At 39.3% G+C, this 17,285-nt stretch overlaps 1 protein-coding gene across 1 annotated transcript; it reads left to right on the top strand.

Moving 5' to 3' along the window:
* Positions 1-2,374: 2,374 nt before the first annotated feature.
* GJA1 (gap junction protein alpha 1) lies at positions 2,375-15,422 on the top strand. The gene is made up of 2 exons (XM_027551098.1): positions 2,375-2,585; positions 12,510-15,422. The coding sequence occupies exon 2, from the start codon at positions 12,526-12,528 to the stop codon at positions 13,675-13,677; it is 1,152 nt and encodes a 383-aa protein (XP_027406899.1). The 5' UTR covers positions 2,375-2,585; positions 12,510-12,525; the 3' UTR covers positions 13,678-15,422.
* Positions 15,423-17,285: the final 1,863 nt, after the last annotated feature.

The following is a 17,285-nucleotide window of genomic DNA, read 5'->3' as shown; positions in this document are numbered from 1 at the left end:
GGAGATAAACTTCTAAGGTCAGATAAATGGGATACTTTATAGAAAATATATTATTGGTCAAAATATAACTCACCAGCACTGCTACAGTATGAAATATAATAGGAATTGCTACTAGACATTTGGAGAAGCTTCAGGTGTCCATGAAAGATAACTGTGGTCAAGGCTCAGTGGCCTAGCTCTTTCTGAGCTCTATTACTCATAGGATCAAATCTTGGTGGTATTATTTCAAAAGAAGAGAGGATCACATAGGATGTCTTCATCTCTTTCATGAATGATTTTTGTGGCAATCACTCTAGAAATAAAAGATATAATACAGTCCATATGTTAAGAGAACTTATTTAATTACTGGCTAATGCTATAACTAATCTCTTGGGCTTAGAAAATGGTTCAAGTGATTCTCATGAGTAACTTAATTTGGTACAAAGAGGTTCTTTCTTTCTCTTTGCAGTTGGTCACATAAGCAACAGACTGAAAAGAAAAGGAACCAAAACATTTAGATAACAATATCTTTTTATACATCTAACAAAACAGAATCAGAAATAAACATAATTTTTCATTAAAAAAAAAAACCCTGCTGTAAAATAGCCAATTCCAACTTTTCCTTAATGTAACTAATTCTGAATTAGCATTTTAGGAAATTTTAAAACATAAAGTGGATGATTTCAGTAATAAGTGTACTTGATAAATCCTTTTACAAAAATAAGCCAAATAGTTACATAAATTAAAAGAAGCACAGATTTCTTCCCTTTTTTTAAGAGGGAGGGAAAGCATATTTTCTTAAAATAAAAAGAGTAAATCATATTTTCATGAATGTGTTCTGAATCAAGGAAAGTAATTTTTAGTTAGGACCAAACAGACTCATCTGAAGGAAAGGACAATACGAATATAAGACTGAAGCAATAGTCATGGACTACTGATCTTGAAGACTTGAAAATCAGATTATTATTTCTACTTCTTTGTTCCCTTTATTTAACATAAAGAAAAACGTACCCTTAGAAATAGCATGGTCAGCAAATAAGAGAGCAAAACTGTGTCTTAATGCTACAACATTTCAGAAGATGTTTTAGTAACACCTATTAAGGTGTTTTATTTTAATGAAATGAAATTTAGGGGAGGATATCTATCAGAAAACACTTGCGATCATCTTTTATTCTAATATTTGTACTAGTGACAAAAGAGTAAAGAGTATTAAAGCTGGATCAGTTTGCCTTGTTTCCAGATAATAATGGCCAATAATTTCCAGAGAATTCCCTGCCCAGCCTCAGGAGCATCACTGAAGCCAGTTTATGGGAAGTGTCCTGCCACAGCCTCTAGCATGGCATCTGGAGTGTCCTCAAAGAATCTGTCCACTCTAAGATTGAGGCCACATGACTCAGGCTATTATAAATCCTAAGCCAGAGGGCTGAAGAGGGAGGACCCTGGAAGTGGTGGGAAAGCACATAAAAACTGTATGTGGAGCTCTGGGGGCATCAGGCAGAAAACTATCCAGTGGGCTTTAAAAAGGCAGATGGTCTCAAGAAAAGTTGATAGTTTCGGGACCCACTCAATGTCAACTTAACATGTGTATTTCACAAAAAAATAACCTGCTATTTCACTACAAAAGAGATTTCATTTTTTGTGAGTTGGCACGAATGCGGCTGAGATAGTATAAATTTTCAGTTCCCTGGAGATCTGGTAGGGGTCAGACATCTAGATCTTCATAGTCAAAATGTATTACATATAAAGTAGTTATATCTATTGTTTTATAAAACAATAAGCTGCAGTAAAGAATAAAATTCAAAGCTGTCATGAGGTTGGAGGGTGGATTTGGGATGGGTATATCACCATGAAATGTTCCTTTTTGAAATTTCTCTCCCATCTCCATTTCCTTTGTTCGTTGTCCCTACTTAAACTAAGAAGAAAGGAATTCGCTGGTGAAAGAACTCACTCACATCCACCCACCTTTAACTTCACACACCTTTGTCCAGTAGGAAACAAAGTCTGTGCTGGCTATATTCTTTTCCACCACTTTAACTTACTACAGCACACATATATATTACAGTAAGTAAACTTTTAGAAAAGGTTGTATTATTCTAAAACACATTACTTTTTTTTTTTTTTAATCCCCGAACTTTTGGTGAGAAAAGCACTAACTGAAACCCATAATTGTATTTGTAAGCAGTGACTTAAGCAGTGGCACTCACGTCTCTACTGCTACTTCGTCTCGTCAGCACATTTACAGCACAATTTTGTCTGGACCTGGCTACTCCTTCTTTCCCCAACCCGTCCACGTTCTCCGGCCCGCTCTCCACCCCCCTGCCCGCCTTTCCTCTTCTCCTCCCCTTTCTTCTAGCCCCTCCCTCCCTGTTGAGTCAGTGGCTTGAAACTTTTAAAAGCTCTGTGCTCCAAGTAAGAAAAAAGCTTTTACGAGGTATCAGCACTTTTCTTTCATTAGGGGGAAGGAGTGAGGAAAGTACCAAACAGCAGCAGACTTTTAAACTTTAAATAGACAGGTCTGAGTGCCTGGGCTTGCTTTTTCATCTTTCTTCATCCTCTGAGGAGTTCAATCACTTGGCTTGCCTACTTCACTTCTTTTAAGAGAAAGAGTAAGTTTTTAAAAGAACTTTACCTAACCGTGTCTTTTTCTAGCAGTGAAACTTTTCTAAAGTTTTTAAATATGTTAAATGTAGCTTTCATATGACACAATAAAGGGAATGATGAACTTGAAGATGTCTGTAGTTTTAAAGTTAAAATTAAACTTACGGTATTTACTTTTTGACTGCTGAAAAGTTTTTCTTTTAATAATGCAACAGGTAAATAAGATTCACATCTTTCTGATGAGGATAAAGAACTAATTTACTGGATATTTCGTTTTCCATTTTAGACTGTAATTTTACTTTTGGGGGTGATCAGTAACAGTCTAGGTGCTTTGTAACTTTTTGGGGGGGGGGAGGGCGAGGTTAGGGGCCTACGTTGGGGGTTTGACTGACAATACAAAAATCAAAGTGCAAATTTGCTTAACGTGCTTGCTATAGAATTCTACGCTTTGTTCTTTTTCATATGGAAATCTTGACTGATGTTCTATAGCCTTGCAAAGCAAACTTCCTAACAAAGTGCTTTGTTAAGATCTTGCGGTTACTTGACTTCCACGTGGTTCCTTCCTAGAATTTTACCCAGTAAACAAAAGGTATAAAAATCAGAGTTGTGATATTGAGGTTCTTAAAGCCACAGTAAAGGGTTACTTTATGTTAGCAGCACTATGGAAAAATCTTGAGACTCGCAAGAGAGCCACCATTGACTCGACCACGCTGGCAATTCAGGAGGTGAAATCCCTTGAATGGGTGATGGTTACTTACAAAGCATGAACAGAGGGAGAACAGAAGTCTCGGAAAGAGTGTATGCCTGGGTGTTTTTCCAAAAGGTCTCGTAAGGCAGGGGCTCCTAGAAAGAATAGGAATCTAAATGTCTTAAAACAGCCCCTTAGAGGGAGCTCCCCCCACCCCACGCCACCCCATCTTCCGCTTGTCCGATCCTGTAACAAACTTCAGACCTCTGGGGCAACTTTTTTGAGTCGCTGGGTGCTGCCAGTAGGCAAAGATAACGCGGATTTGTTATTTAAAAGGGTTCAATTTCTCACATGCTCTTATGGGTAACACACATTCTGTTAGCTAGAAATACAACCTTGCGTTTTCGTGTCCGGTAGGGGTTTTGTCTGATCTAACTCCACAGACTATTAAGTTTAAATTTTTGGTGTGACCCTGCAGTTTGAAGTATTTGCACCAGAGAAGGTTGAAAAGCAAAGAAAAATGAAAGCTTTCGGAAGGAGGACGGGGGCCTGGGGCCCGGCGGGAGCGGGGTGCCTCCTGCCATCTTAGCATCCGCCCGGCTCGCCCGGGGCTCCTGCGCTGTCTGAGCCCTGGCGATTTGCAAAGGTTTGCTCAAAGGAGTCCTTCCGATCCTCTCTAGTCTAACCCTGAGCAGGTCCGAGTTCCGCCACTGGGAAGGAAGCGGGAGGGGGAGAGCGGCAGGGGGCGGGGGACGGGGGGTGGGGGAGATGGACTGTGTGCCAAATAGTAAAAAGAAGAGCAAATGATTAATTGAATTAACTGTATCAATCTAATTTCCCCTCCAACACCCACTCCCGCAGTGGTTTTTTTTTTTTTTTTTTTTTTTTGGAACTTGCTGAATCCTACTGTATAAACTGTAAGGAAACCTGAGCGCCTTGGGAATTACCTACCGTACCTAACTGGCACTTCTAACTCTTCTGTAAGTTCTCGAAACTTCTCAAGAATGAGGGTGGAGTGGGGAGAGCGGAGGAAGCCCCATCATGAGATGAGTAAAGTGCTAATGACGTGTCCGGAGGCAAATCAGTTCCAGAATTCGGGAACTCAGATCTTCCCCGGTTCCTAGCAGCGGCTCGCCCACCCCATCCTTTTCGCTAGTCATCCAAATATTTACAGAGCATCTCTGATAAAGCCTATCAAAAGTTCTCCTTAACCAACCGCATCCTCACCCTAGGGCGTGCCTATTTTTCTCTCTAGGAGTACAAAGTGGGGTTGGGAAGAGGAGAGCTATAAACTGTTGGAAAAACAGACATGGCTTTACTTGGAGGTGGGTTTAATTTCTTTTGCTTCCCAAACCAAGTTGGTAATGAAAAGATGCTTAATTTCCCCCTCTGAAAACTGGACACATATGAAGTTAGTCTAAAATGCCTTGGGCACTTTGAAGAATAGATGATGAAAAAAATTTTTAAAGGCCTAACTTGTCCAGGAATTGCTGAGAATAAAAGCCTCTAGTAATACAGAGATCTCATTAAATTAACTCCGTCTCAGAGAATGAAAAAAATCCAGGGAAAAAAACACTTCATGGAAAAGAGTAATTAATTCCTCTATGTAGGCCAGGTTGCCTGAAATTGCCTCTGTCCTGGCAACGTGTACGTGGAGTGCTTTTTAGTTTCCGAAGTCAGTACAGTTTTCACCTGTCCTTTGCCTGCAAAATGCAGTGGTAATGCGTTGATCCTACTGCAGTGGCTTTGATCCCACTATGTTCCATATTTTTCTACTACCTTTTATGGTTTATCACTGCTGCCCTATCCACTCAATTCCTGGCCCTTTACAGTGTAATTCTTACATTGCTCACCCTTCCTGGAAACACAGTGTCAAAGCAAGCATCTGAAAGGGTGTGTTTTCAGATATTGAGAGTTGTTTTGTTACTTACATGTCTTCAATTCCTACCTAGAGGAGAGTGGGAACCTCACAATAAACTGCATTCCTTCCTTTCTCTGGTGATGTGCAGAGATGCAGCTGGGTATGAGCCTCAGCGCCTCTCTATATATGATACCCGAGGGAAGGGAATGATAGGAAAGTCACCAGTGATTAATACCTCCTACTCCACCTTTCCGGTTCTGACTTCCCTTCAAGATTCTCAGTTGTTGAAATTGTTGAAGCGTATCTACACACGTTAGTTCAGTTCTGGAGAGACAAGTTATTATCTGGTGTTTACCATTAATGTCAGTATTCAATATAGATAAGTCAGATTTCAAAAAAATCCCTGGAGTTCAGTGGGAGTTCTCCCTCCTCCCCCTCTTCAGATAAGCACCTAAATTCTCTACTTTGTCTCCACATTGCCTGTCTAGGTTCCCCATTTGCCTGTGTATGTACACACTGTCTTTTGCCAAAGGTAAAACACAGACCATGCTGAGCCATTTATATAGAAGTTTTATATATATAAATTTTTCCATAAGAGTTTCTTAATTTTCAGTAACCTTCGCATCCAAGTTTTCCTAGCTGTCTAAATACTTTATTTAACAGACGTGTTTTGGGACGTCCCTGGTGGTCCAGTGGTGAAAATGCCTTTCTTCCACTGTAGGGAGTGCAAGTTCAATCCCTGGTGGGGGAACTAAGATCCCTCATGCCACGTGGCACCGTCAAAAAAAGAAAGTGTTTTATGGAATGTCTAAAATTCACAGTAATATAAAAAATACATAGTGGGTTTTTTTTAGCAATTTCTGTAAGGCAGATGCATTCTCTAGTGTATGACTTTTTCCATGATTTAGAGAAGATGTCTCCAAATAGAAACACAAATACAGGCAGACCTTTTTCATGGTCTTTTCTCTTCAATAATTGATAAAGGGTAAATTTGTTTCAATCTCTTTGAGGTTGCTATTGTACTCATTTCAGGAGCTTTTGGTTACCATTAGGAAAATGTTAATCACTTCTTAGGTATTATTTTGCTAAAGGAAAGAATACCAAAGTTAGAAAATAAAAGGGCTATATCTATATCTAAAAATCATTTAAAGAGGAATGAAACTTTATTGAGCTTTTACTAAGAGCTTCATGTTCATGAGTTACTCATTCAGTGTTCATTAAGGAAAGAAGATTTAATACACTTGTGAGGGCTTTTGCCTCCATCCAATGGCAATCTAAGAACACAGCTTTTAGCCTGCAGCTTCTGACTTAGGCTCTTTCTTGTATCACCATCAGTGACCATGAGAAACTTCTGCTAGTGGGGAGTTGAGTGATAGCTGTTGGACTAGGGAGAGGATTATCTATTTTTGTAGGTGTCATCTTCTCTTTGGATGGAGTTCCTCACTCCTCCACTCCCATCTCACATCATTGTTCTGTGGAGGCTGATGTAGATTGACTATGTGATGAAAAGAGGTGAGAGCCAAGGTGAAAAGGCACGTGTGTTCCCCATCCCACCCGCAAAAAATCAATGCCACACATCAGGTACACGTCAGAAGAAATGTAGCAGCATTGCATTCTTTACAAAAGAATCTAAGGCTAATCATGGAGCCATGGGCAGAATTTTAAATAGAGTAGATGTTTACACGAAATAGGTTTGATACACCAGGGCTTCCCTGGTGGCTCAGACAGTAAAAAAAAATCTGCCTGCAATGCAGGAAACCCGCGTCTGATCCCTGGGTTGGAAAGATTTCCCTGGCAAAGGGAGTGGCTAAGGCTGCAGTATTCTTGCCTGGAGAATTCCATGGACAAGAGGAGCCTGGAGGGCTACAGTCTATGAGGTTGCAAAGAGTTAGACGCGACTGAGCAACTAGCACACCACAGAGTTAGGCTGACTACCCACATATAAGGAAGCAAAGGTTGTTTATTATCTGATGAATATATATTTTTCATAGTACCTGATTCAAGTCACTGAACTGCCTAACACACCCTCAACCTATGTAGAGATGTTACATTAACTGGGATTGATACCAGCTGTTACTCTTCTAAGAGCCCCAATCTTACCCCAAGATTTATCATTCTTGAAATAAACACAAGTTTTAACAGGTTATTTCTTGCACTGCAAGATACCATGGGATCTCTCTCAGCAACAGTTGAATTGTGTAGTCCAGTCAGAATTCAAATCCTGCGGAATTGGACAAAAAAAAAAACCAAGTTTTTTTGTTGTTTCTTTGAAATCTTAACCTGTAAAACAGCATAATAGTGAAACTGCATAAATATCTATGATACCAGATACATTTTGCAAGAATTCCAAATCACTATGACCTTGTCTAATAAATTCAAGACCTTGTTTAACAAATTCTTTGTTAAAGAGCCTGTTTTCTTAATTTAATCATACTACTTGCTCAGGAATCATTAAAATATATTGCTACAACAGACAGTTCTCTGTTACAGCAATTATCACTTGAAAGATTGAATAGTTTTTATCATATGAGATATTGACAATACTTTTTTTAACTGTGTAAGTCCCTTTTTAATTAATTTGAAACTTCAGAAGTTTGGGATAGGTAACTATAATTAAGAGAGTCCCAAGGAGGTAATAAACAAACAAACAAAACTGGTGAAACCTGGTACCTTTTTTGTTACAGGCCCCTTTCAATTCACTCAATAGATACTCGGTATCTCTCAACTCTTTTAAGCACTGGAGATACAGCAGTGGACACAAGAAACTCCCATATAGAAGTCACATTCTAGTTGAGAAAAGCAGATAGAAGTCCTTGTCATGGAGGCAGACAAACAATAAACAGATAAGTACATATAATATGTCATTATATGGACCATTAAAAAACAAAAAAAGAACAGGGGGAGTAGCCAGTGACAGGCCTGGAGTACTGGCTGAAGAGATGAGACCAGAGCCAGCCATGGGGATGGGACAGAGTTGATCAAGGCAGATCAGCTTGTTAGTTTTTTTCAGATTGTTTGAGGGGAGTAGATTGGCAAGCAGGGTAACAGGCTGTCAATGTGTAACCTGAAGAGAGGTGACGTGTAACCTGGTGATGGCTGAGATCAGGCTAAGAGCTGGGGTGGTGGTGAGACTCCTAGTCTGTTTTGGGGGGAACACAAAACCTATAGCATTTGCTGACAGATTGAACATGGGTTATGTTAATTGAATGTGGGTGTGAATACTACCCAAAGCACATCTAGCTGTTGTAACTATAAGAGGAATGGTCACAACTGAGCCCACTCAAAGTCATTCACCACAGGGGAGAGGGGGTCTTACAAAAATTAAAGAAAAACATTAGAATTTACTGCTCAGTTTTGAAGTTTATAATTTGGGGGAGGGGGTCCACACTGCATGGCAAGCCGGCATGCCAGATCCTAGTTCCCCAACCAGGGATGGAACCCCTGGCCCCTGCTGCAGTGGAAGCACCAGGGAAGTCCCAAGAGGCTTATAATTTTTGGCTTAGGATATTAGAAACACACATGGCACTTCCTCCTCCCCGACTGCCCACCTCCAAATCCATTAAATGATTTTGTCAGGAAGCAATCCTGTTTACCTTTTTTTTTTTTCACTCACTCAACAGATTATAGTATCTCTTCTTACGAAAAATCTTTAAAATTGAAAGTAAAATATATTCTAATTCTCTTAATCATTATTGGGACATTTATGACATAGTGTCTTGATTATAGCTTTGGCACAGTGATATGTTACTATATCTCTGAAAAAGGAGACAGTCAAAAGTAACTTAAAATTGAAGGTTTATTTTCCACTTTGAATAAAGTATTTGAGTCTTTGTGTTCGCGGGGAGCAGCCAATGGAGGTAGAGGGTCAGGGGCTGTACAGTAACAGGTAAGCTCTGTTCCCAGGTGCCCAGAGAGTTCTGCTCCTCACCCTGAACCCTCCCCACATTGCAGAGAGTCCAGAAGGTGCTTGGGCAGGTCACCCTTAGGGTGACTGAGGTTTTGGCTTCTAGTCTAGAGGGCCATGAAGAGCCATGAAAAATGTGATCTAACATGGTACGGAGAGGACATGGTCCAACTGCTGTCAAGCATTTGCTACTAACAAGAACTTTGTACAGCTCCTTAGCCTAGACCTTAATCTATATATAAACTTCCACCTTGGGAACATAGCAGTGAAGAAATGAGTATACATGATATATGCTCAACTGCCATGATTTTCTAAAGTATCAAAGAGAATACTTATCTCATACTGTTGAATGTGAGTGAGGTGTATAGTCTATAAATCAATGCTGGGGGATTCTGTAAACATCATCATGACTGCTCCTTATAAAAAGGCATTAATTTTTCAACCCTGACTTGGAAAAATTAAACCAATAATGGGGATGAGGGGACAAACAGTTAGTAGAATTTCTAATTCACAGCAAAGTGAATGACTCCCAAAAAGGTTTTGCTACCTCTCTTTGAAAATCACAAGCATTATAAGCCATTACATTAACCACTGACCGTCTCTATGATAGTGCTAATAACAGGTATCTACATGTTACAGGATACAAGTTTTCCAACTGGATAATTCATATCGACAGATGAACCAGTGTAACTTCATTAATTAATGCAAATGACAACTGTATGGCTCCTTAAAGAAAAGACAACTTTGCTACTACCTGGAGAGCTGCCCAGTAACCAGTTCACACACTGGTGGCAGTATAGGTTATTTTTGTGGAATCTCAGAACTATATGGTAGTCAGGTTTTATTTTCCATAGAGTATAAAGAAACTTAGTAATTATTTGTCACAAACATCAGTATATTTTGTTTGAAATAATAATGGAACATTGACTAAAATCTCATTGTGCCTGAAACTTTTTTTTTTTCCTTAAGCTCAATCGTGTGAATGTGATGAGATTGTGTAGTTTATCATTTTATACTTGATTGTTTTTGTGGCTCATCTTCCCTACCCCCCACAACTGGAGTATTGAGCAAAAGCAGATGACACTGGCAAAATAGTGAAATTCTCTACAAACAGAATCAGGGCCAATTTACACATCATCACATCGAAACTGTCTATTGATAGAGCTCCAGAAATTCTGCTCTATTTGTTTGACCCTCATGGACTGTATTTCTTCATTCCCAGTGCAGTGTCTTCTGCTAAATTGTAGGTTTTTTCTTTGACATTCTCTCACATCAAACTGTCTGTCAAAGCTAAATTACTCCCTCTCACTTCAAGCCTTTCCCTGGCTATTTAACTCTTTGTCAATCCTCCTAGCCTTTTTTCTTGCTTGACTGCTCATTCCATACATCAGTTTCACTGGCACTTTACCATCTAAAATGGCCCTTCCTAGTGGGGAAGCTCCTGTTCTTTATGACCACTGACAGAAGGGCGTTAATTCCTATAACCTGCCCGCTCATCTCCACTCATTATACCCTCTCACCTCCCCAGTCAGTCTCTGGCACCAGTCTCTGGATTGTCATCAAAAAATACACACTGACTGCTAATTTAGATAGCTGATAACAGTTTCACTTTATGGATCAGCCATCTCCTCTTTGTTCCATCCAGGAAATCCCAGGCCGGGTTTCCAATTCATTTTTTCTGGCCTCTATAGCCAGGAGGTACAAGGAGTAGGCAGAAGTGTAATATTGCTTAGTGGAGAAGAAGATTCCCCTGGATTTCATTTACTTCACATAAGGAGAACAGGCTCATAGTTTAATTCCAGCTGAAAAACTTCTATATATTAAGACAGCAAACTTATTTGTCAGAAACCTATTTAATCCTACTTTTAGTTATACTCTTTAAAATTCAGTGAGTTCCTGCCTGGGAAGTCTTTGCTTTGCTTGTTTTTAATTATTAACTAATTTTTGACTGTTTCATCCTGTTATGAACCCTCCAATAACTCTCTGCTGAAAATTAGACTGTATTCTCTATGACTGCCTCATGCAATATTATTCATTTCTTCCCAGATTTCAGCCCCTGATAAGATTTTATATATCAAAGCATGAGAACATTTCTAACTTTTACTCAGCTTAACTTCAATTTTAAGATGAGTGTTGTGCATTGGAAAGCCTTGGTCTTGGGATTGAAAGTCTTTTTCTGGCCTTACTGATAGGTGAATATTTTCAAAACTTCCCTGGCGGCCCAGATGGTAAAGAACCTGCCTGCAGTATAGGAGACCTGGGTCCAATCCCTATATTGAGAAAATCCCATGGAAAAGAGAATGGCTATTCACTCCAGTATTCTTTCCTGGAGAATTCCATGGACAGAGAAGCCTGGCCGGCTACGGGCCATGGGGTCACAAAGAGTCAGATATGACTGAGTCACTTAACACTTTTAAGGACCTCAGTTTTCATCAATTGAATGGACTACTGGCAATTAAAAGTATAAATTGAACTAATAACTTTGGGGATTCCTGTCATCTCTATACACTTGAGGCTATTTCTCATCCCCAGTAATGGGGAAGTCCTAGGCTTAAGATATCAAGGTAGTGATAGGAAGTTAAGAAGAGTGTGTGGGCTGAGGGTCCAAAATCCAGTAAAGGAACTCGAAAGTATACAGGAATCCAAAGATGAAAAACAACCATTTTTACTACAGATAACAGATTACTTTTTATTTTGCAGGCTATAATTAGCATTGAGGCCAACTGAACTCTTACTTGAAATGTTACGTGCATTTAGTATTTGTTTTTGAAAGTAGGTTCCTGCATCTAGGGATACAGCGTGTCACGATGGTACCTTTGAGCACAGCATATTTGCCTCTGGGTGGAAGACAGACGTCCAAACCACATAAGTCAGTGCTTAAGAAAAAACAGAAGTATAAATGACCACAGTACAGAGTATGCACAAAGACACTTGAAATACCAAGGAGAAACATTTCAGTTTACAATTGGGAATAATGTGCTATATGTAATAGGATTGAGGTTTGAAAACAGATCATGTGCATGTGCATGGGTATGGGAGTTTTTACCTCAAGGCTTAGGTACCCATAGGTTTTGAATACTACACATCAGCATTTCGCTTAGGTAGGCATGCAGATACAGGCCTATCAGACAAGAATGAGCCTCATTTTTCAGACAATAAAATAAGCAGAGACATTTAGCACTGACAGCTTCTCAAGCGACAGGGTGAGACAGTGGCTGAGCAAGTAATACCTCTTCACAAGGTTAAGATCTCACTTTACTTGGCACATAGGCTGTGCTCTTTCTAAAACTTAGCATATATCAAGAAAATCTGAGACCTCTTTTCAGGGGAAAATGGAATCATTTGCACTTGTGGGCTGTTTTTTTTTGTTTTTGGAAGGAAATATTTTGTAATATTTTGACTGTTGGCTGAAAGAAACTGCATATTAAGCTAATAATTTGGATCTGTGATTATTTAGTTGTCTTTTGCTTTCTTTTCAGGCAGTACCCAGGCAACATGGGTGACTGGAGTGCCTTAGGCAAACTCCTTGACAAGGTTCAAGCCTACTCCACGGCTGGAGGGAAGGTGTGGCTGTCAGTCCTTTTCATTTTCCGAATCCTGCTACTGGGGACAGCGGTTGAGTCAGCCTGGGGTGATGAGCAGTCTGCCTTTCGTTGTAACACTCAACAACCTGGTTGTGAAAATGTCTGCTATGACAAATCCTTCCCAATCTCTCATGTGCGCTTCTGGGTCCTGCAGATCATATTTGTGTCTGTTCCCACACTCCTGTACCTGGCTCATGTGTTCTACGTGATGCGAAAGGAAGAGAAGCTGAACAAGAAGGAGGAGGAACTCAAAGTTGTTGCCCAAACTGATGGTGCCAACGTGGACATGCACTTGAAGCAGATTGAAATTAAGAAGTTCAAGTATGGCATTGAAGAGCACGGCAAGGTGAAGATGCGAGGGGGCTTGCTGAGAACCTACATCATCAGTATCCTCTTCAAGTCTGTCTTCGAGGTGGCCTTCTTGCTGATCCAGTGGTACATCTATGGGTTCAGCTTGAGTGCCGTTTACACTTGCAAAAGAGATCCCTGCCCACATCAGGTGGACTGTTTCCTTTCTCGGCCCACGGAGAAAACCATCTTCATCATCTTCATGCTTGTCGTGTCATTGGTGTCTCTTGCCTTGAACATCATCGAACTCTTCTATGTCTTCTTCAAGGGTGTTAAGGATCGTGTGAAGGGAAAGAGCGATCCTTACCACACTACCACTGGCCCACTGAGCCCCTCCAAAGACTGTGGATCTCCAAAATATGCTTATTTCAATGGCTGCTCCTCCCCAACCGCTCCTCTCTCGCCCATGTCTCCTCCCGGGTACAAGCTGGTCACCGGAGACAGAAACAATTCTTCCTGCCGCAATTACAACAAACAAGCAAGTGAGCAAAACTGGGCCAATTACAGCGCAGAACAAAATCGAATGGGGCAGGCAGGCAGCACCATCTCTAACTCCCACGCACAGCCTTTTGATTTCCCAGACGACCACCAGAATTCTAAAAAGCTTGATGCTGGCCACGAACTACAGCCTCTCGCCATTGTGGACCAGCGGCCTTCCAGCAGAGCCAGCAGTCGCGCCAGCAGCCGACCCCGGCCTGATGACCTAGAGATCTAGGTCCAGTTGAGATCCCACTCAGTTGTGGAGAAGAAACAGGTGCTATAAAAAATGCACCTTAGGTGTTCATTTTGTTTCATTGGAGGTGGTACTCAACAGCCTTGCCATGAGGCTTAGAAAACACAAAGACATTAGAATACCTGGTTCATTGGGGGTGTTAGGGATAGGCGAGTGGAGAGGGAGGGGATGAGGGAGGTACATGTTGGTATTTAATGTAGGTGATTCAAACAGCTTAAGTTCTAAGTAAAAGTTGCATTAGGTGATCCATAGGTAAGGGCTTTTTCTTTCCCACACACCCCTAAGAATAGTTCTGTGTATGTGAAAGAGTCAGTGATATTTTTGGTTAAATATTTTTTTGTTCTACCAAGAAACTGAAATAAGTTTGACCAGGAGAAAATCCTTTCTGAACATTTTACTTATCTTTATCAAGAAAAAGACAGAGGATTGTCTTTATGTCCCTGCTAAAAACATTCCATTGTTAAAATTTGCACTTTGAAGGTAAGCTTTGTAGGCCTGACCCTCCAGGTGTCAATGAACTTCGCTACTAGATTTTTTTATTCGTGGTATCAGTTAAGAGTTCAGACAAGGCCCACAAAAGAAGACTTTCCATGCATTTGCAAATCTCAGCCAGTTATCTTTACATTCTTTTTTTACATTCACTTGCATATAGTATTACCATCACTTTGCATCATTCCTCAACTACTATTCATATTCGTTTAATGATTTCTATAAACATTTTAAAGACAGTTGGGATATCACTTAACATTTTTTGAGTTAGAGTCAGGGAAGCAAGCCATGCTCAATATTTAACAGTCACTTGTCTGTGAATGTGTGTGGAAGAGTGTTTTATTTGTCATGTATTGGTACAAGTAGATGCAGTATAAACTCACAAACACAGATTTGAAAATAATGCACACATGGTGTTCAAATTTGAACCTTTCTCATGGATTTTATGGTGTGGGCCAATATGGTGTTTACATTATATAATTCCTGCTGTGCAAATAAAGCACATTTTTTTTCCCTAAGATATTTTTTCTCCATGTATCCTATTAAGGATACTGGGTTTTTTTTAATTTAGATTCTTTTTCTCTTTTCTTTCTTTTTTTTTTTTTTTTTTTTAGAATATAGCAGTAATGCTATTGCTGAAAGGAATGATTTTCTTTTTCTGAAATATAATCATTGATGCTTGAATGATAGAATTTTAGTACTGTAAACAGGCTTTAGTAATTAATGTGAGAGACTTAGAAGAAATGCTTAGAGTGGACTCTGAAGTGTGCCTAAATGAATTTTGCAGTAACTGGTATTCTTGGTTTTGTCCTACTTAATACACATTCATTCAGAATTTGTATTCTATTTTGAGTTTGACAGTCTTTTGGAGTAACCAGCAACTTTGATGTTTGCACTAAGATTTTATCTGGAATGCAAGAGAGGTTGAAAGAGGTTTCAGTAGTGCACATGTAACTAATTTATTTGAAATTTATCCTAAAGAAATCTACCAGTTTCTTCAAATGCTGTTTAAAAATTCATCACAGATGATTAGTGAAAATACAAAATATCATACTTTTCTTGTTGCATGTCAGCTACATAAAGAGTTTTGTACAATGAGAAATACTAATTTGTTTGACATTCCATGTTAAACTGCTGCCATGTTCAGCTTCATTGCATGTAATGTAGACCTAGTCCATCGATCATGTGTTCTGGAGAGTGTTCTTTATTCAATAAAGTTTTAATTTAGTATAAAGATAGCCTTTATAGCCCGTGTGATTTTTAAAACTTCTATTGCATCTATTCACAATTATCAAAGACAGTTCCATGGATTATGAGGAGTTGGACAAAAAAGATTCACAAGATTCCAGAATCTTCTTGTGTAAGCCACCAGGGAAGCCCCTTTAAAAGAATAGTTTTTATTGTTAACTAGATTCAGTGCAACATTGATTAACATTTTTGAGTATTTATTCAACAGAGAAGATAATGGATAAGAATGAAGAATTTCGAATATAAAATTAATGAAAGTGAAAGTCATGTCTGACTCTTTGTGACCCATGGGCTATATAGTCCATGGAATTCTCTAGGCCAGAATACTGGAGTGGGTAGCCTTTCCCTTCTCCATGGGGATCTTTCCAACCCAGGGATTGAACCCAGGTCTCCCTCATTGCAGGCAGATTCTTTACCAGCTGAGCCACAAGGGATACCCCAGGAATACTGGAGTGGGTAGTCTATCCTGTCTCCAGCAGATCTTCCCAACCCAGGAATTGAACCAGGGTCTCCTGCATTGCAGGCAGATTCTTCACTGAGCTATCAGGGAAGCCCCCCAAAATTAATGAGATGTATTTAAAATAAGATAATAGTGAGTAATTCAGTAGGTCTATATATGACAGAAGTAAGACTAGAAAGAGGGTGCTGAAATTTTAAAACTATAGGGTCTTACAGGTAAAAAAGAATTAGAGCAGGGTTGGTTTGAGTATGGTTATGCTCTGTGACAAAAGAGTGAAACAGATTCTATTATCCCAAAACATTGTGAAAACACAGAAAAATTGATTTTAAAAATTCTTAACACCCAAGGAAAATTAAACCATTCAGAGGTACAAGATCAATTCCAGGCAACTGAAAGTATTGCTGTAATTTAAAATATAAAATGTGTTAGCACTTTTAAGTCACATTTCAAGAAAGTTATTTTTATTTTTTGGCCACACCACACAGCATGTGTGATCTTAGTTCCCTGACAGTTATTGAACCTGTGTCCCCTACCATGGAAGTATAGTCTTAACCACTGGACCACCAGGGAAGTCCCAAAAGCTTCTTTCTAAAATTGTTTACGTGAATACTCACTGCAAAGCAAACTAGTAGATTTCTGAGCATAAAAATATTACTAGTTTAGAAATAACCTGGTTAAATTTGGTGGCTAGATGTGCCTAAAGTCAAAGGATTATCTAATCAGTCTCAGAGTCAATATAATTGGTAGCATCAACGTTTCTTCAAGTGTTAACATTCAGCTGGCTGAGACTCTGAAGGGAGAGGCAAATTTTCTCTGTGCGTGTATGTGTCTGCATTTACTGTGGAAAAGAGACAAACATGGTGTATTTGAATGTGTGTGTGTATTCAAATACAAATGGCTTATAGGGTATGTATATATATATATATAGAGAGAGAGAGAGAGAAAAATGGACACATAGACTACTGAGTGTAGATTTCTGATGCATGTGTGTGGAAGTGAGAGGGCAAGTTATGCTTTTAAAAAATAGTCCATTTTAAACTTTCCCCAAATCTTAAAGCTTGTCACTATTTTAAAAAAAATCCAGGCATATTATAAATACACAGTTTTAAACTGCAAAAGTATATGAAATGGAAAATCAAATCTCACCTCTCCTCATTCTCCAACACAGACATCATGGAAGTTCTAATTCCACTGGAAAGCACTGTTAAAGTTTCAGACATCAACCATATATCAGATACTTTGTTAAGTAGTGGAGATTATTAGAATGACCCCATAGTTCCATGCCCTGTGAAACTTACAATATAAATCCTTTCAATGTAAATGCTGTTTTACATATCTTAATTGGTGACTTATTTTCCACAACAAAAATTGAGCTGTTTTAAAATTATGAAAA

The sequence above is a fragment of the Bos indicus x Bos taurus genome, chromosome 9 (assembly GCF_003369695.1).
Source record: "Bos indicus x Bos taurus breed Angus x Brahman F1 hybrid chromosome 9, Bos_hybrid_MaternalHap_v2.0, whole genome shotgun sequence".
NCBI classification, from domain to species: domain Eukaryota; kingdom Metazoa; phylum Chordata; class Mammalia; order Artiodactyla; family Bovidae; genus Bos; species Bos indicus x Bos taurus.
Note: the sequence above shows the minus strand (reverse complement) of the source record. Positions and strands in the feature narration are given on the sequence as shown.

What these genes read in the sequence shown, in the direction of transcription:
- GJA1 (XM_027551098.1), top strand. Translation starts at nt 12,526, where the DNA reads ATGGGTGACTGGAGTGCCTTAGGCAAACTCCTTGACAAGGTTCAAGCC.